Source organism: Pristiophorus japonicus, chromosome 4, assembly GCF_044704955.1.
Source record: "Pristiophorus japonicus isolate sPriJap1 chromosome 4, sPriJap1.hap1, whole genome shotgun sequence".
NCBI classification, from domain to species: Eukaryota; Metazoa; Chordata; class Chondrichthyes; family Pristiophoridae; genus Pristiophorus; species Pristiophorus japonicus.
This window is the reverse complement of record NC_091980.1, coordinates 31,102,413-31,122,359: the sequence shown is the minus strand read 5'-3', so window position 1 is coordinate 31,122,359 and position 19,947 is coordinate 31,102,413. Positions and strand designations below refer to the sequence as shown.

Sequence of the window (19,947 nt, the reverse complement as noted above, 5' to 3'; positions counted from 1 at the left end):
GTTGGTGCAAGAAACGACAGGAGCATCTCAGGTATACATAGCCACTGAATAAATGATATGCATGGTCCATGCAACAACTTGCACTTATATAGCACCTTTAACATAGTAAAACATCCCAAGGCGCTTCACAGGAGTGTTATCAGACAAAATTTGACACCGAGGATATTGGCCTGGATTTTGCAGTGGGAATAAAGGTGAGGCCATCAGTGCTCACCATTATTATGGAGTAAATCAGACAGAAACTTCCAGGGTCTGCACATGAAGTTAAACGCAGAAATCCATAGTCACTTACTCACTAAACTCGGCAGAAAAAGTTAGGGCTGTCCATTCAGGTGTAAGTGAATTTTTAATGGCGTGATAAGTCATAATTACTGAAAACAACCTCTCTGGCCCTGGAAATTTTGTTTTACAAGCATGGATTCTCATTCCTTCAGAATTGAATTAGGGTTGGAGATTTTAAAATAAAAATTAACAATTTTTTTTAACTTTACCTTTCCGTTTCTTTTATCTCTTTCTCTATCCCATCTTTCTTTCCTTGTCTATATTTTACTTTCTGTACATGATTCAAATCTAATTTATACTTCCTGATTTAGTTTCTGCGTGTCTCAGTGATGATTCTTGAATCTGATAGGTTGAAGAGTCACGCTGTTCCATGTCCTGCTCAAACACACCACAGATTCCCTGTAGGTATTGCAGCATTGGATCAGACCTCCGATGACAGCAAGTTGCTGCTCAAAAGCCCGTGAAAAGTCCCTGGCCAGTTGTCAGCACCGTTCCTCCGCTGACCATAAACTCTGGGCCATTAGGACAGGTGATCAAAAGCTTGGTCAAAGAGGTAGGTTTTAAGGAGTGACTTAAAGGAGGAGAGGTAGCCAGGTATAGTAAGGGAAGTCCAGAGTTTAGGGCCTGGCCAGCTGAAGGCATGGTCGGTAATGGTGGAGTGCAGTAAATCAGGGATGCGCAAGAGGCCAGAATTGGAGGAGCACAGAGATCTTGAAGGGCTGGAGGCGGTACAGAGATGGGTGGGGTGAGGCCATGGAGGAATTTGAGCACAAATATGAGAATTTTAATATCAAGGCATTCCCGGACCAGGAGACATTGTAGGTCAGGGGTGATGCATGAGTGGGACTTGGTGCAAGTTAGGATACAGGCAGCAGAGTTTTGGATGAGCTCAAGTTTATGGAGGGTGGTAGGTGGGTGGCTAGGAGAGCATTGGAATAGTCAAGTCTGGGGTAATAAAGGCATGGATGAAGGTTTCAGCAGCAGACAGGCTGAGCCAGGGGCACAGATGTGTGATGTTTGGAGGTGGAAGTAGGCTATTTGGATGATGGAGAGGATATGGGGTCGGAAGCTCAGCTCAGAGTCAAATATGATGCTAGGGTTGCAAACAATCTGATTCAGCCTCAGACAGCAGACTATAATACTGTGCTCCATCCTTTTCAGTTGTACTTCAATTGAACTGAGAAGAAAATATTTAAGTCACAAAGTTTAAGGGTGTGTACAAAATACATGTTATTGTGGACCAATATATGAAGTTATCCATCAAACCTCTTTTGAGCATATTGTTAAAGGGCACAATGCCATATTGGAGAGTTATCAATGAGTTTGTGTGCCAGATTGAATTGAAATTGGCATCATTCTTGTTCCTGGATCCCAATCGAAAGATGGAACTCGTGTTCTGAAGAGAATTTGGTAACGTGTAACTGACAACAGATTCAGTTGCTTTACCTTGGGATATAGATCACAGCTTCCAGTTATCATTCAGGAATGAAAGGGGTGAAATTGGTCTTGAGCAAAATGGCTAATAGTAAACCGACAGCCCGATTTAGACTTCAAAGGAAGAGATCGGGTGAGGTATAAAACGAGCTGCTGATTGACTATCGCCCATTTTGCGCTACAGCTGAGACCAATTTCAACCATGGAAGCTGTGCTGATCCCCATTCTGTACAGCTGTGCTGATCCCCATTCTGTACAGCTGTGCTGATCCCCATTCTGTACAGCTGTGCTGATCCCCATTCTGTACAGCTGTGCTGATCCCCATTCTGTACAGCTGTGCTGATCCCCATTCTGTACAGCTGTGCTGATCCCCATTCTGACAATTGTCATTGGTTCGAATGCAATGCCAGTCAGCTTGGAGAGCTGTGTTCATGGTTACCAGTGTCAGCTGTGACTCAATTGGCAGCATTCTTCTGACCTGAGTCAGAAGTTTGTGTGGTTAGGTCCCACTCCAGGGATTTGGCACAAAATCCAGGCCAATACTCCAGTGCAGTACTGAGGGAGTGCTGTACTGTCAGAATTTACATCCTTCAGATGAGAGATTAAAGGAAGCCCCGTCTGCCCTCTCAGGTGGATATCTTCTGATTCGAAGAAAGTGGGATCAGAAGACAAATTAATAGCAAATTTAAAATGGCTATTGGGAAACAAATCTTTAGTCAAAAGTGATAAATGTTTGGAATAAACTACTAAGAAAGGTAATAGAGGCAAAAAATATTAGCATCCTGGCAGGCACAATAGGTCAAATGACATCCTCCTGTGCTGTAAATTCTATGGTCAGGATCATTCAAAATACAATTATGCTGGGAGTGTTCAAGTACCAGAGGGATGAGTCTGGGTTGAATGGCCATTTCTCATCCCTGACTTTTCTTAAGTTCTTAACTGTTCAAGTTATCCCATCTGGGTGCAGTGGGAATGTCAACACTCTAGATGAGATAACCCATTCAGTGAGAGTGTTATATGATGGCAGAACATACGAACAATGACAGACAGGAAAAGTCTCTCTGGTCCATCCAGCCTGTCCCATACAATTGCGATACCTTGTGCAAAACAATATATCCACTCCCTACCTCACCCAAAACCATGTGATCATCTGGGAGAGGCGAAAAAAGATTAAAAATCCAAGCCAATTTGGGGGAGAAAATAAATTCTGGGAAATTCCTCTCCAACCCCTTAGGCGATCGAAACTGGTCAAGGAGATCATTCTGGCCCTGATAGTTCTATGCAGTACCTTCCTTTTGTAAGAGGTAATCTCTGCCCCAGCCAGAAACAGGTCCAGCTCGCGTTTGAAGGAATTCAGCGCACGAGCACAAGCCTGCTCCTGAAAATCACAATCACATTTGTTGTGTAATCATGTCAATCATCAGACATCTGAGACTTGATTGCTGAAAATACATCCTTGACACATTTTACTACATTAAAGGTGCTATATAAATGCAAGTTACTGGTGTTGTTGTTGTTGTTGACAGGCAGTATTCAGCCTGGCAGAGACCAATGTTTTTCACCTCAAAAACATTACAGTGGAATGGGATACACAGAAAAAAAACAGGTAGGTTGAGTCTTTAAAATGATAAAAAGAGGTATCGGATAGGATGAGATATGATACAAATAAGTTAAACTTGAAGGGAGCTAGTTGGAAAGAAGAGCGCGGGGAAAACAGGAAGCAAGGATGAGTAGAAATAAAGTGCCAAAATTCTTTAAGTTTTATTTTAAACAATTTTCTTACTGTTCATTTTAATTGTATAGGACTAGAATTATGGTAATTAAGCTACTCTTGGCATTGAGTGGTTTTATTACTGAAACATTTTGGCTTAATACTTAAAAAATTGAAATCCCAGGGGCTTGAATTTCTTTAGAACTTCTGGAATTCCACTGGGTAAAGAGACTACTGCAAATTTAAAACAGCCTGATGTTTAAGTCGGCACTGATTGAATATTAATTTGCAACTAATTGAACTAATCAAACTAATTGAATGTCTGCCAGTACAGAATGCTTTGATCACAGAGTAACACACCATCTAGTGGAGGGAAGTTTCTACAGCAGAGGACTGCAGTGTTTATTGTGCAGTATCTGGTTATTTACAGAATTTCCGGTGTTTACTGCATGTTTTTTTTTCACAGAGGTACTAGTGTTTAATGTATCTGGTTATTGGCAGCCGCCAGAGTTGATTTTACCGAGTAACAGAAGCTCTCTGGTGCTGATCAAATTATTTGCACAGCAATCGCTCTGTAATGTATCCAGTTATTGATCGCCTACCAAAACCAGTGACCCTTAATCTGTCTTATTCAGACCCTTTTACTTTTGCCCCAATCCTATCACATTTCTACATCAGGTTCTGAGGTTCAGGCTCTGACATTTTACTGAAAGGCAGTAGATTGAGCTCATCTTATACCTAACCAACACTGTAACACTATGGCAGGGCCCTTTGAATTTGGCAGTCCCTCAAGGCTGGTTTCTGTGACAATGACCACAACTTGCATTTATATAGTGCCCTTAGCATGGAACAAAATGTCCTAAGGTGCTTTATAGAAATGTAAGGAAAAAGTGGTCAGCACGCTAAAGTGGGAGATATTAAGCCAGGTAACCAAAAGCTTTATCATAGAAGCAGGTTTAAGGAGAGTCTTGAAGCAGCAGAGGCAGACTTTAGATAAGGAATTCTAGACTGTGAAATCCAGGTGGTGCCGCCATAGGTGGGGTGAAGAGAGGGAAGGGATGAACAAGAGGCCAGAGTCAGAGGAACTGACAATTCTAGGGGGAAGGTGGCATCGTCAGAAGTTAAAATTTGGGAGGACACAAATGAGAATTTTAAATTTGAGGTGTTGGGAACCAGGAGCCAATGTAGACTAACAAAGAGAGCATTGGAATAGACCAATCATGGAGGTGACAAAGGCATGAATGAGGTGGGTAGTGGAAAATGAGCTAAGGTAAAGGCAGAGGCAAGTGATGTTATGGAGGTGGAAGTAGGTGTAATGGAGAAGATATGGAGTTGGAAGCTCAGCTCAGTATCAAATAGGACTCCAAGTTTGCAAACAGTCTTGTTCAGTTTGAGATGATGGCTGGTGAGGAGGATGGAGTTGGTTACAAGGATAGATAGTTTGTGATGGGTAACCTGGAAATATTGATTCTGCAACAAGTACCTCCCTGGTTTGGTGACATTTCAATATAAGTATGTTTAAAACACTATATAAGATTGTAATAAACCTGTGGTTATTATTTAGAAAGATTGGGCACTTTTAAACTGCTCTAAATCCCCATGTGGTACTTAACTGTTAACAGAAGTAGTTGCTACTTAACACTTAAGTCTCTCACTTTTCACCTAGCCAGTGGAGACAGTAAAGTGTTTAGTAAAAGCTAAACGCTAAGGGGCAGGTAACCAAGACCTGGTGTACCAATACCAGCATCTGGTATTTCAGTTACAAATGGTATGAACCAATGTCAGACCTCTAATCGCTGCTGATTGTAGTATTACTCACCGTGCATTACATTCACTAAAGGTGAAATGTGAAAATTGTGACATAAAATGGAAATAACAATCTGCAAAATAAATTATAAATGGGTATTAGAAGACTGGTGTCAGCTAACACCAGTCGGAATCAGAGCTCCAGACACTAGCACACCAGGCATTTGGTTGCAGCACAATTGCAATAGAGCAAACTAGAAAGAAAAATAACAGCAGGGGAGAAATTTCAGACGTTGAATCATGGAGAACTAAGGTCTTTGGCAAGAATACGTGTTTTTATTCTTGCTCAAGGTACCCAAAGCATTTCTTTCTTCTCAATTGGTGCTAATCCATCAAAGGGATCTTTCAGTACCTTTATTCATTTAGCGTATTTCCGCACCATTTTATGTACCAAGTGCTAATTGCTTCTTCTCTTGGTACTGAAGCTACATTCCCAGCAAAGTCATTCCCATTTAATGACACATCCCATTTCGAGGCATTAAAATATCATTTATTCTGTTGTGTATCTAGGTGTGTTTTCTGGCTAATAATTTTAAAATGACATACAAGTGAGTTTAGTTAAAGCTCAGCTCAAATTTTCAGTACTTCATTTTCCTTTGCTTCAATCTCGCAGTCACATTTCTAAGGCTATCTATAATTTGTTCCTTTGGGGTAAATAGATACACAAGTGTAGAGTCTCTGAACTGTGCTATTTGTAAACATATCACAGCTTCAAATTATAGCTGAAGGTGATTCTAATTAGGCTGAACAGAAGAGGTCAGTCAGCACCCACGCTGCACAAGCAGCAATCCCTGGTAATGTTAATGTCAGCATTTCATGAAATGGATTCAAATTATCGTTGCGGCAACTAAAGCTTACGAGCAGCACGTTAAGGGCACACTGTACATGAACTTATTAAGTTCCACCTTGATAAGTTCCAATATGTGTGTGCTCATGATGGGACTGAAAAAAAGAAAACCAGAGCACAGTAACTATTGCATGCACTTAATAGAATGTTAGAAAATAATACCTGCCCACGCTCCAATCACCGACCTGGGTTATGGCGATGTCCAATCCAGTCGCCCTCTTCACAGCCATCGCTCTTCTGGATAGGCTCGCGCTGTACCCTGTAGTGGCATGCCGCCAAGCTGCTCCCAGGCCACCGCTCCTTTTAAGGCCCCGACGTGCCGCTGATGTTCCCACGCAGGTCGGTGCCATGCTGTTCCCAGGCGAGGTCGGGGCAAAGGAACAAGATATTGCAGAACGATGTGATCGGGGCCCAGGAGAGACGTGGGCCTCGGGGCAGCACGGGCCAGCCCACACTGCGATATGTGTGCGCACCAATTCCGTGCAGCAGAACTGGTCTCCAGTCGTCTTGGTTAATCCTTGCCACTGGACCAAGACCAAGCTCCGTCAAGCCCGTGTGGTGGCTGGTGTGCAATGGCCACCACACGTTAAAAAAATTCACGCACAGGCATCTTCCACTTTTCAACATGTAGTTCAGGACCTGGAATATTAGGTCCTTCATTAAAACACCTGTGAACTCATCCCTTTTTGGCGTGGAAGCAAGTCATCCTCGATTCGAGGGACTGCCTAAGAAGATAAAATAGATTGAGATCACGCTGTATAGCGATAGAATTCATGTATACATAAATATCAAGCTGGTTACAATGATGCAAACTCATACAATTACCTGAAGCAGTTAATATGCTTCAAATGGATATCAGTTACATTTGTTTCTTTTTCTCTCTTCCAATTTTGACTCTGATTTTCTTCCCTTACCCCCTATTCTTCTGAAAGCATTCTCGTGTATGATTGCAGAGTTCCTGGCAATCTTATTCTCCGTCAAAGGAATGGAAGATTAGGAAGTGGGAGTTGGGGGTATATAAATGGGCAGTTGATCTGCTACCACCCATTTTCTGCCACCGCTGATACTTAAAAATCAGCCCTGTATAATCTGGCAAAGAAAATCGTACAGCTAAGAGGTGGTAAAGTTGACCCCAAAGATATGAGGCAATAAAGATAAGCTACAATGGAATCAATGTTATCCTTGTAAGATTTACAAGGATGATACCAGAAATGCGAAGGTATACCTATCAGGAAAGGATGAACAGGCTGGGTCTCTTTTCTCTTAAAAAGAGAAGGCTGAGGGGTGACCTAATAGAGGTCTTTAAAATCATGAAAGGCTTTGATAGAGTAGATACAGAAAGAGTGTTTATACCATAACCACAGGCCATCAATATAAGATAGTCACCAAGAAATCAAATAGGGAATTCAGAAGAAACTTCCTTACCCAGAGAGTGGTGAGATTGTGGAACTCCGCTACCACAGGGAGTGGTTAAAGTGAATAGTATAGATGTATTTAAGGGGCGGTTAGATAAGCATATGAGGGAGAAGGGAATAGAGGGTTATGCTGATAGGGTTAGATGAGGAAAGACGGGAGGAGGCTCGCGTGGAGCATAAACACCGGGATAAACTGGTTGGGTCGAATGGCCTGTTTCTGTGCTGTATATCCTTTATAATCCTATGTAAATCACATAACACCAGATTAATAGATAACTCTATTAAAGATGCAGTTCAACATTATTCTGTCTTTGCCACAATGCATCAAAACCATGGCCTGGAATTTGCAGTTGTAATGGCAGCAAAACTGTCAGCATTCGGCGTCATCACTCTATAAAACTGACAGCACGTTCTGGAGTCTGCACATGTGCAGTTAAACGTGGAAATTCAGAAGCTGATGTCAGTGATACCCTGTTCCATGATGATTATGATGTTCCTCCATAGGGTGCACTGTTACCATCTTTGCAGATGGAATCAATTAGAAATCACTTGATTTGACATGAACTTCCAATTTTAAGCTCTATTCTCGCTATAAAAACCCTTGAAAAAGTTAAAACCTTGTTGAATGAGGTGTAACTGCATTTTTAATGGCATACTAAGTAATAATTACTGAACAATTTATCTGGCCCTGAAAAACTAATTTTGTATTTGTGGAATATCAAATTTCTCCATTCCATGATAAAATTCCATAGGTTTTTAAAATAATACAACTTAATTTAAATTTTTTTGAAGTTTATGATATTTCAACTTCTATCTTAATGCCATGTGTATGTCCCAAATGTTATTTCGCTTTCTATAAATGAATTAAAAAATGAATGATATAACCTGTTACTTCCTGGTTTGCTGTCTGCGAGAATTCTTCAATGTGATTGGCTGCTTAGCCCGTTTGACGACATTACTGTTGTTGGATGCCAGAGATTCCCTACAGATGGCGCCAGAATTGAATTCACACCGGAAAAGGTGAAATCCACGCCAGAGACCGTTAAAGGTTTGTGGGCAGCTTTCAAGGTCAGCGGCGAGCGCGTCACTTCACCACTGACCGCAAAATTAGGGCCCATATTCCAGGTATTTGTTTCTTCCCTTTCCCCACCCCACAATGCTCATATTGGGTTATGGTTCCATGGATGCTAGCTACCCTCCAGTACCTCACCCAACTGGCCATTCTTAATATGTAGGCCTCAACTGTGAATGCTTACAGGACATTTGGCAATGGGGGCCATCACATGAACAACTTATATAGCACTTTTATAGTGAAACGTCCTAAGGCGCTTCACAGTATTATGCGATAAAAATTTGACACCGAGCCGCATAAGTAGAAATTAGCACAGGTGACAAAAAGCTTGGTCAAAGAGTTTTGTTTTAAGGAGCGTCTTGAAGGAAGAAAGAGAGGTAGAGCTTTGGGCAGGATGTTCCAGAGCTTGGGGCCTAGGGAACAGAAGGCATGGCCACCAATGGTTGAGCGATTACAATCAGGGATGCTCATGCGGGCAGAATTAAAGGAGTGCAGACATCTCGGGCTGGGGGGGGGGGGGGGGGGGGGTAGGGGTGGAGATTAGAGCGAAAGACTTTCACTCCAACTCTTTAATCAAGACAGGTCTAGCCTTATTTACAACTTGACTTAGATAAAAGGTCATTTGGGCTCCAGCCTTATCTACAACTTGACCAATATAGGAGTCATTCAGGATCAAGCCTTATCTATGATTTGACCAATGTAAAATTTGTCTTAATTATCAATGGAGTCAAAGCTTATCTCTAAACTTTCAGGCTTCGAACTTATGAGACAAATCAATGCGGACACAGGACTTTTCTTGAAATTCCCCAATCAAGGGTTCAATCTTTTACTTAGAATAATCAAAATACCAGCAATACAGATAACAGCAATTGCACAATAATTTCCTAATTAACTTGCACCAAACTATCCCGTTAAATCCCTATAACGGTTACAATTGACCGATAACATCAGATGCACATTAATTTCCTAATTTCAAACTTGCACCAAACTATCCCGTTAAATTTTTATAACGGTTATAATTGCCTATTAATGATTCATCTGTTTTTAGCACAATTAAAAGAAATACAAGTAATGCAGATCAATTACATAATTTCTTAATCAGCTCGCCCCAACTGGATGTTACCCCAATCCAAGGGGTTCAATCTTTTACTTAGTATAATCAAAAGAAATTCAAGCAATACCGATAGCATCAAATGCACAATCATTTCTTAATTATCAACTCGCATCAAACTATCTTGTTAAATCCCTATAACGGTTACAATTGCTTATCCCTTACTGATTCTTGAAAAAGCAAAGATACTTGCTGAGTTAAACCCAGTCGTGATCAGCGATTGGAAAATAACTCCCTTGCAGTAACTGATCAATGTCACCGCTTCTCTGGCTGCAGCCCTCAAACCTTTCCCATGGCCCTCTAATTATACCGTTTTTCTGGAAGTAACCCAAAGGTGTGTACGTAACTGTACAGTTTAAAACAAAGGAAAATGTTTTTAAATGAATTCTTCCCATGAATAGAAGTCTTGTCATTTCTTATCACCATAGCTTTCTTCACAGTTTGTAAATAATTCAAAGGCATCTCCTACTGCCTGTGGGAAAGTCTCTTCCCAGCTGTGGGCTCTCTTAAAAGTTCATTTTTACTCACAGCATTCTGGGTCATTAAAATAGTCAAGAAAGCAGCTATTATCAGAAAAAATTAGGCTGTAGTCTTACAGTAAAAAATATTAGGTGAAAATGCTGTAGTCTTACAAGAGATAGGAAGGGGCAAGGCCATGGAGGGATTTGAAAATAAGGATGAGAATTTTAAAATCGAGGCATTGCTTAACCGGAAGCCAATGTAGGTCAGCGAGCACAGGGGTGATGGGTGAGCTGGACTTGGTGAGAGTTAGGACACGGGTAGCCAAGTTTTGGTTCACCTCTAGTTTACGTAAGGTACAATGTGGGAGGCCAGCCAGAAGTGCGGTGGAATAGTCAAGTCTAGATGTAACAAAGGCATGGATGAGGACTTCAGCAGCAAATGAACTGAGGCAAGGGCGGAGATGGGCGATGTTACGGAGGTGGAAATAGACGGCCTTAATTATGCTGCGGATATGTGGTTGGAAGCTCATTTCAGGGTCAAATATGACACCAAGGTTGCGAACAGTCTGGCTGAGCCTAATCCTCAACCCACATTTCACTATGTCATTGGATAGCAGTCAGGGGTGGGAACCCTGACTGATCTTTCCATCCCCCCCCCCCCTCCCACACCCACCCATTGCCCATGGATCCAGCAGCTAATTAAAGAATAAATCACTTTTTTTTTGAAAACCTTTCGACGATTATCTTGGTTTCATCATTAAACTGAGCAATTACGACTGGAAATAATGTTTGTAACATAGTAAACTTACAAAGATTAAACTTAGCTATACACCAGCATTTCCCGTGTTTGAAACAATTGTAGCAATGTTTTTCATTAGAGGCCTGTGATTGAGAAGCCTGAGGTTCAATTTCGTGTAAGTTCCTAAATATATCACCATCAGCTGAAAAGCCTCATAAGGTGACATGCTATAGCTTGCAGCAGACTGACCATGCCAGAATTTGCTGCCTGTAATCTCAACTGAAGGTTACGGAGAATGAAAAACCCGAGGGAAAAAGTTGAAAGTAACCAGAATTATTTTTTGTATAAAACATCAAGACAAGGTGGACCCATTACTACATTTTCCTTGAGCTAACTTCAAAAGCAGAGAGATGTGTACCCCTACAAATAGTTCGCAAGTACAGTGAGAGAGATAAACATATACAGCTGAAGAGAATACAGGCGAGTGAAAAAAGACATAAGAAATAGGAGGAGTAGGCACTACGCTCCCTCAAGCCTGCTCTGCCATTCAATAAATTCATGGCTGATCTTCTACCTCAACTCCACTTTCCCACCCTATCCTCGTACCCCTAGATTCCCTTAGTGTCCCAAAATCTATTGATCTCAGCCTTGAATATACTCAACGACTGAGCATCCACAGTCCTCTGGGGTAGAGAATTCCAAAGAATCACAATCCTCCAAATGAAGAAATTTCTCATTTCAGTCCGAAATGGCCGACCCCATAATCCCAAGACTGTGGCCCCAGTTCTAGACTCGGTAGATGCTGATAGGCTGTTTCATCTGGTCAGTCAAGCCCTTTAAAAATTTTACACGTTTCAACGAGATCACCTCTCACTCTTCTATACTCCTGAGAATAAAGACCATACTACTCAAGACTCGGTGGCAAAGACTCAAAGTGGGTCTTTATATTGTCAGAAATTCTAAATGATACGCTTGCTGCATTTCTCCTTTGTACTCAGATTGCAAAAAAAAAACGATTCACAAACAATAGCACTTACTGGGAAGATTGTACCATTAAGTTTGAAGGAAGTTTTTAAGAAATTTCTTGAATTTAAACATTTTACTACTGGTATCACTAACTACTGTTGCAAAAATATTTGGTAGAAGGGAATGATGCAAATTACTTTTATCTTTTCTGAAGTTTTATATATATCTTGGCCTTTACTATAAAAGCCCATATCATAAACAGTTGGATAATTATGGTGGAGATGTTCCCCCATATTACAGAGGGTTCACATACTTACGCAAGTGCGGTACATAAGGAAACCAATTTATTTATCTATCAGCACAGAGTTGAATATAGTGGGGTATAGAATTTGTAGAAATTGGCTAAACCAACGCAAAAGTTTCAGAAAATTAAAGCGCAAGTTAAGTCCAGCACAAATCAAGTTTCCGCGATCTTTTGCGCAGATTTAACATTGTGCTACAAGATGGCCCCGCCCACTAAACTGGTCACACCCCCATTTCGAATTAATCAGTATGTTTCTGACCATTGTGGCCCTTCAAGGAGGCTCTTAAAATTAAGCCTTTTTTGGAGCAAGGGCACGAATAGGCATCTTTTAAAAGTTTTTAAATATTAAAACATATTTAATTTACTGAAATTGACTAGTGTACACCAATGAAACTAGTAAATGATTCTGTATCGGTTTTTAAAGTTATTTTGTGATTTCAAGTCAGGTTACTCACAATGGTGGACTAGACAGTCTTATTAAAAATGCTTATTTTTTGTTATAATCCCATTTTCAGCTGCATTAATAAACCTGCAGCAGGTTACCACTCTTAAATGTATCATGGAATATTTTTAAATACAAGGGAACAAAAAAATTGTGTTCTAAAATGCTGACAGATTGCATTTGTTCAATTCTGGGCACCACACTTTAGGAAGGATGTGAAGGCCTTTGAGTGCAGAAAAGATTTAAGAGAATGGTTCCAGGGACTTCAGTTAGTGGATAGACTGGAGAAGCTGGGATTGCTCCTAGAGCAGAAAAGGTTAAGAGATTTGATAGAGGTGTTCAAAATCATGAGGGATCTAGACAGAGCAGATAGAGAGAAACTGTTCCCATTGGCAGAAGAGTCAAGAACCAGAAGACACAGATTTAAGATGATTGGCAAAAGAACCAAAAGCGACACAAGGAAAAACTTTTTTTCCGCAGCGAGTGGTTAGGATCTGGAATGCACTGCCCGAGAGGGTGGTGGAAACAGATTCAATTGTGGCTTTCAAAAAGGAACTGGATAAGTATCTGAAGGAAAATAAAATTGTTAGGCTATGGGGAAAACGCGTGGGAGTGGGACTAGCTGAAGTGCTCTTGCAGAGAGCTGGCACAGGCTCAATGGGCCGAATGGCTTCCTTCTGTGCAGTAAACATTCTATGATTCATGCAAGATTTTACGTTTGTGATTACGCAGATGACGGAGCGGAAACCTAAACCAGAACTTTACTTCGGAAACCACAGCGATTCAAGAATGCGGCTCATCATCACCTTCTCGACGGCAACTAGAGACGGGTAATAAATGCTGGTCTTGCTAGCGACGCCCATATCCCAGGAATGAATTAAAAAAACAGCACAATTTTGAGCGCAATTTGCACCCGGATTGCCAATTGCACCGAAAGTGGAATCTTTACCTGTTTATTTTTCAGGAACCAATCAAAAGACACATATGCTTCATTGTCTCAGAAGAGATTGCTTATAAACTTTTAAACACATGCAAGCATGCTCAAGTACCATATGCTGTGACTTAACATACACACTAATCTGGTTTTCTGGTAACCGTGTCTTTTCTCTCTAGATGCCCTCACCACCATTTTTTTCAATTGAAAGTTGAGAAATTGTGCCACAAAGCCACAAAAGTATGTAGAATGGGACTTGATACATTGGGAGCTTTAGTCAGTGATTCCTTTCTAAAAATCAGACCAGCAACTCCTCAGCATTCACTGAAAATAATCTATTCACATCACCATGGAATCAAGTATCGTTGTGCTTGCCGACATAATTCTCATTTTTGTGAATTTTTGAAATAACTGTTTCTCATATTTTGGTAGGTGGCATTTATTTCCCACTTCCGTTAGTCCTCCATCACCAAGACAGATTCTTCCACTTTGTGCGTCTTTTGGCCTCCTTTATCAGACGGCTCAAATCATTGTGTAATCAACCTCAAACTAAATCGAGTGCAATGTGAAGAGACAGACTTTCCTGATTGCTATAAAAATTTAGATTTGCAGCATGGGCAAAACTAGCTTCAAGGATTTTTTTTTAAGTGGTGTATAATTTTTCCCTTTAACCTTCCTGCTTCTTCATAAGACAGCCTCAGTACCTCGAAGGCGAGGAAACTGGAACTGTCCAAGCTCCAGTCCAGTCAAGAGTTGGGTTGCAATCCCTCAAATCAATTTTACATTCAAAAGTCCCCATGAACAGTCAGGAAAGTAGGGTGACCCAGTCTGCAGATGATTTTCATGAACATTGAGACGACTTCATGAACAAAACAATACTATAGTGCTGTCAAACCCCGCCAGAGATTCCTCCGTGGGCGTAACCCAGAAGTTGCACCTGCAATTGCGCTAATTTTGCCAATGTTGAAAAATGCCCAGGTATCCTCCCAATCTCATTAGAATATGTCCAAACTCAAAATGGCGTAAATTGGCATGAATCAGCGTAAACAATTGGGGCCCAGGGAAATGCCAAATCCTTTCTTCCTCAAGTCTTAAAATTTAAAGTTTCAACTCATTTAATCATCTTTCATGCATATCAGGCACAGCGCAAGCACCTGCAATCGAGGTAGCATTTCAATTTTTAATGCGACTTAAACTGTGTTATAAAAATGCACTAAAAGAAATGGTAACACAGAGCAGGTCTCAGTAAGGATAATGGACTGTAATTTGTGGTCCCTACGGCCTTTTACGAGGCGCCGCTTGCGTAGGGGCTGCGCAAGTTCTGTATTTAGGCATGGGCTAAAACCCAGATCTTGCGATGTCAAAAATTCTCTTGACAATTCCATGCATTCACGAGAAAAGGGTATTCGCAGGTGGAGAGTGGGCTATTTGGCCAACTTTTGCCCAGTGAATGCCCATGAAATTCTTACGTCTGGTAAAAGCAGGCATAAGGTGTAGGAGTTTTAAAAAACCAGAAAGATAAAATTAATAATTTATACATTTAAAAACCTGAGAAATAATTTTTAGCCCCTTTAAAATATGCAAATTTATTTTTTCAACAAAATTAATTTTTTGTTTTAAATATTTAATTAAATGCCATTTTAATTTATTTAAAATATATAATGGTTTTTAAAAATGTATTTAATGTCTAAATGTATTTTGGGGGGGGTATTGCCATTCATACTTATGGGGTTTCTATACTCCAGGCCCCTGTCCCAAATACTGCAGCAGTGCAGTTAGTGATTCCTATCCCATCCCAAATATTACAGTGCAGTTACCAACTCCTAATGTGCATGAATACACATTCTCCCTATCCCTGAGCAGTACTGTTTAGTCAATGTAACTTTACTAGGAAGCACTTCAAATTACAGCTAACATATGCTATCCTATTCAATTTTTTTTGAAATGCAAATGATAGAAATTGGAAATAAAACCAAAATACACAGATGAGTCAGCATCTGTAAAAAGTTTAACATTTCCATCAGAACTGATGCCGAACTGATCATGCCATCAGGTCAGCAAGACAGAAACAACATAATTTTGTATGGAACTGAAGACTAATGCATGGAGGGAAAAGGCTGAAAGCAGCTGCTTTAGGAGTTACTAAGACAGACATTTATTTATTGTGTATGTGAACATAAAATAAAATAATTAGATGCATTTTAAACAAATTATAAATGAAGGCATTTTCAGGGAGGCAACAATCCAAACAACTACAGGTATAACGTCTCAAATCCGCCAACCTCGGGACTGAGACTGTGCTGGTTTTCAGATTTTTCCAGATTTCAGAGAAGAAAATCAGGAGCCTATCTTAGGCTTATTTGAATGGCTAAGAGAAACAAGGAATAGGTGAAGTAGAATAAAGTCTATTGTAAGGATAAAATAATAAGCATTTATGGGTGGGGAGGGCTGAGATGATGAAGTCGTCATACGTCGTCAGCACTGCCTCCTCTTCCTCTATGGTTGCCTCTTCTGGGGCAACCGTAAAACGGTTTAGCATGCACCATTAGAGAAAACGGAAGCCAAATTCAATGAATGAGATACATGAAATAAAATATGAAAAGGAATGTATTCATAAAGTATGAATCGAATAAATAAAGGATTTAATTTTGGAAACAGAGTATAAAAAAAGAATAATGTATACATAAATTTTGAAGAAACAAAATAGGCCTTTATAAGCTTTTTTTCATAGCCCACTTACCAAATATTCTTCCTGTGATCCACGTCCTAAGCTACACAGAAATGAGTACAGGTTACATGTGGCTGGAGGTTGTGCTTGAGCAAGAGCTTGGGCTAGAGGGTTCAGTTTTGATGTCTGCAGTGGAAGATGGGCCAGCAATAGGATTTTCGAATATGGAAATTGCTGGTGTAGTTGTAGGCTGTAGGTCTTTGGCATTCTGCTGCGATACCCTCTCAAACATATCGGCTAATTTTAATTGTTTCAGTAATTTAGGCTTTTCTTTGATTAATTTTTCTTTGATTAATTTTTCCTGAATTTTATACACCTGCATTATTTCCTGTTCACTTATGAAGTATCGTTGCACTAGGGCGTTAATTAATTCATCACAAATACTGATAGCTTTGTCAATGGACACTTTTTCCATTTGATTACTAACATCATTATCATCGTCATTCTCACTGTTTTTATCCTTTTCCTCTGGACGCAAAACTACATCCACAATTTCATCATCTGTTAGTGTATGCACAACGGGAGCATCATTGTTTATGTCCATAACTTCTGTGACATCGTCTTTCTTCAATGTTAGCGCAGCTTCACAAACACAACCAAGCACGGTCAATCCATCTTTGCCGTCTTTTACACCCATTGGTTGTGATTCTTCTGCTGTTGCTAATGTCTTTCTCGGTATACAGTGCCAAAACAGTGCTGTCTGGTCGGCATTGTAGATTTGCTCTGTCGAAAGGTTTTCATCAGTAATTAGTTTAGCTTTATCACCACACACTTTCAATTGGCTGATGCCATGACGCCTTTTAAATTTGGTTAGCCAACCTGAAGAGTAGCTGCATGGAGTTTCAATCTCCAGTTCTGCGTGGAATATCTTGGCTTGTTCCATCACCATTGGGCCAGACAAAGGAACCTTTTCACTTCTCCTCTGTCGCCACCACTCCATCATTACTCGATCCAAATCATCACTTTTAGGCTTATGCATAGATTTTCTCTTATTCATTTCTTTCTGAACGTCACTTTCTGCATAAAAATTCATGATCTGTTCTTTCTGATTTTTTATGTCATAAATGGTGGAGATTCCGACACCATACTTCTCACTCAGTCTTCGCACTGACGTACCGTTATCTAATTTCTGCAGTAACTCCACTTTCTTGGCAATTGACAATGAATTATGTTTCCTCTTTGCACCATTACCCATTGGGGCATCTGTTGGCCTTTTTGACATGGTTGTAATGGCAAACAACACAAATTCACAATAAATCACGATAAACACCAGAGTGTCTGAAGAGCGGACGTATGTTACCGAGACAGACAAAGTACTACTGGTGGCGTGGGTCAGGTCGGGTCGAGGGTCAATTGGCAAGGCTCAGACTGATCGCCGTCATTTAAAACATAGCAGCGAACCGATAACTAGTCTGGCCCGCCGGTTTTTGGACAAAAATTCCGGATTTTATTTTACTGAATATCAAATGGGATTCTCTCAAAAATGTCCGGTTTTCAGACAATTCCGATTTTCGGACAGTCGGATTTGAGACGCTGTACCTAAAAAGCACTTTGTTTTCCAATCAATAAGAAGCTAATAATTATTGGAGTTAAAATTTTTCATTATGTTCACAAAAAATCCAGCTGTCATTGCCCTGTAATTTGGTTCCATTAATTCGACCGTCAGAGAAGCGCTTTGATTTCACCCGTTAGGTTGGTATTTCTGAAAGGGAAAGAAATGTAATAGGTATTACAAAGCCCATTTGCAATGATGCAATTTCAAACTATTGTGAAAATAGGAAATGAGAAGAAGCACAGTCAAAGACTTTGTTTTCAAGAGGGAACTAGATGGCATTATTGTCCTTTCACACGGGCATCAGATTGTAACTGGCTATAATAGGCACACTCACTTGGGGAAGCTACAAAAAAAGCTGGTGTAGAGAATGGAACTGATGTAGTAGCACAGTGTAGGGGGGAGAGGGTATCTTTCCAAGGCTAGAATTAAAGGGCCCAAGTTTCGGCCTCAGTTGCTCCTGATTTTTTGGAGCAACTGGGGTAGAACGGAGTATCTTAGAAATTCAAATTCTCGGCATTTAGTTTGCTCCAGTTCTAGTCAGTTAGAACAGTTTCACTTTGGAACAGAAAGTTTTTTCAAAAGAGGGCGTGTCCGGGCACTTACACCTGTTTTCAAAGTTTCGGCAGTGAAAACTTACTCCAAACTAACTTAGAATGGAGTAAGTGAAGATTTTTGTACGCTCAAAAAAACCTTGTCTACACTTTAGAAAATCAGGCGTAGGTTACAAATCAGGCGTCGGGAATGGGGGGGGGGGGGGAGGGGTTTAAAGGGAAGTTTACAAACATTAAACACTTCAATTTTACAATAAGAATCATCAATAATAAATGATAAATACATCAATTAATCAATCAAAAAAAATTAATAAAAAATAAATTTTTAAAAAATCAATAAATAAAACATTTTCTTACTGACTGCAGCATGGGGAGTCCTCCAACAGCGTGCTGGGATGCCCCCCCGCGTGTCTCTGTAAGTGTCTCTATCTCTCTCGCTCTCTGTCAGTGTTTGTGTTTCTGACAGGGGGGAGTGGAGGGGAGGGGGGGTGTGGTGAGAAGGGAGGGGGGGGAGAGGGGGGTGAGAAGGGAGGGGAGGAGAGGGGGGTGAGAAGGGAGGGGAGGGGAGGGGGGTGAGAAGGGAGGGGAGGAGAGGGGGGTGAGAAGGGAGGGGAGGAGAGGGGGGTGAGAAGGGAGGGGAGGAGAGGGGGGTCGAGAAGGGAGGGGAGGAGAGGGGGTCGAGAAGGGCGGGGAGGGGGGCGAGAAGGGAGGGGAGGGGGGCGAGAAGGGAGGGGAGGGGAGGGGGGCGAGAAGGGAGGGGAGGGGAGGGGGGCGAGAAGGGAGGGGAGGGGAGGGGGGCGAGAAGGGAGGGGAGGGGAGGGGGGCGAGAAGGGAGGGGAGGGGAGGGGGGCGAGAAGGGAGGGGAGGGGAGGGGGGCGAGAAGGGAGGGGAGGGGAGGGGGGCGAGAAGGGAGGGGAGGGGAGGGGGGCGAGAAGGGAGGGGAGGGGAGGGGGGCGAGAAGGGAGGGGAGGGGAGGGGGGCGAGAAGGGAGGGGAGGGGAGGGGGGCGAGAAGGGAGGGGAGGGGAGGGGGGCGAGAAGGGAGGGGAGGGGGGCGAGAAGGGAGGGGAGCGAGAAGGGAGGGGAGGGGGGCGAGAAGGGAGGGGAGGGGGGCGAGAAGGGAGGGGAGGGGGGCGTGAAGGGAGGGGAGGGGGGCGAGAAGGGAGGGGGGCGAGAAGGGAGGGGAGGGGGGCGAGAAGGGAGGGGAGGGGGGCGAGAAGGGAGGGGAGGGGGGCGAGAAGGGAGGGGAGGGGGGCGAGAAGGGAGGGAGGGGGGCGAGAAGGGAGGGGAGGGGGGCGAGAAGGGAGGGGAGGGGGGCGAGAAGGGAGGGGAGGGGGGCGAGAAGGGAGGGGAGGGGGGCGAGAAGGGAGGGGAGGGGGGCGAGAAGGGAGGGGAGGGGGGCGAGAAGGGAGGGGAGGGGGGCGAGAAGGGAGGGGAGGGGGGCGAGAAGGGAGGGGAGAAGGGAGGGGGGCGAGAAGGGAGGGGGGCGAGAAGGGAGGGGGGCGAGAAGGGAGGGGGCGAGAAGGGAGGGGGGCGAGAAGGGAGGGGAGGGGCAGGGGGCGGGAGGGGAGGGGCGGGAGGGGAGGGGGGG

The 19,947-nt window shown here is 42.4% G+C and overlaps 1 protein-coding gene across 6 annotated transcripts in view; it reads right to left on the bottom strand.

Moving 5' to 3' along the window:
• Window positions 1-19,947, bottom strand: part of LOC139262860 (jerky protein homolog) — a 99,596-nt gene that overhangs the window by 27,659 nt on the left and 51,990 nt on the right. For 3 of the 6 annotated variants that reach the window (XM_070878073.1, XM_070878075.1, XM_070878077.1), the window contains exons 3-4: window positions 16,265-17,954; window positions 6,266-6,805 (exon numbers count right to left, since the gene is read on the bottom strand). In XM_070878073.1, the coding sequence (XP_070734174.1) occupies window positions 16,317-17,474 (1,158 nt within the window). In that variant the 5' untranslated portion in view covers window positions 17,475-17,954 and the 3' untranslated portion in view covers window positions 6,266-6,805; window positions 16,265-16,316. Of the gene's footprint in view, window positions 1-5,222; window positions 5,308-6,265; window positions 6,806-16,212; window positions 17,955-19,947 lie in introns of those variants that run through there. The other 3 variants (XM_070878076.1, XM_070878078.1, XM_070878074.1) reach the window with 3 other exon arrangements.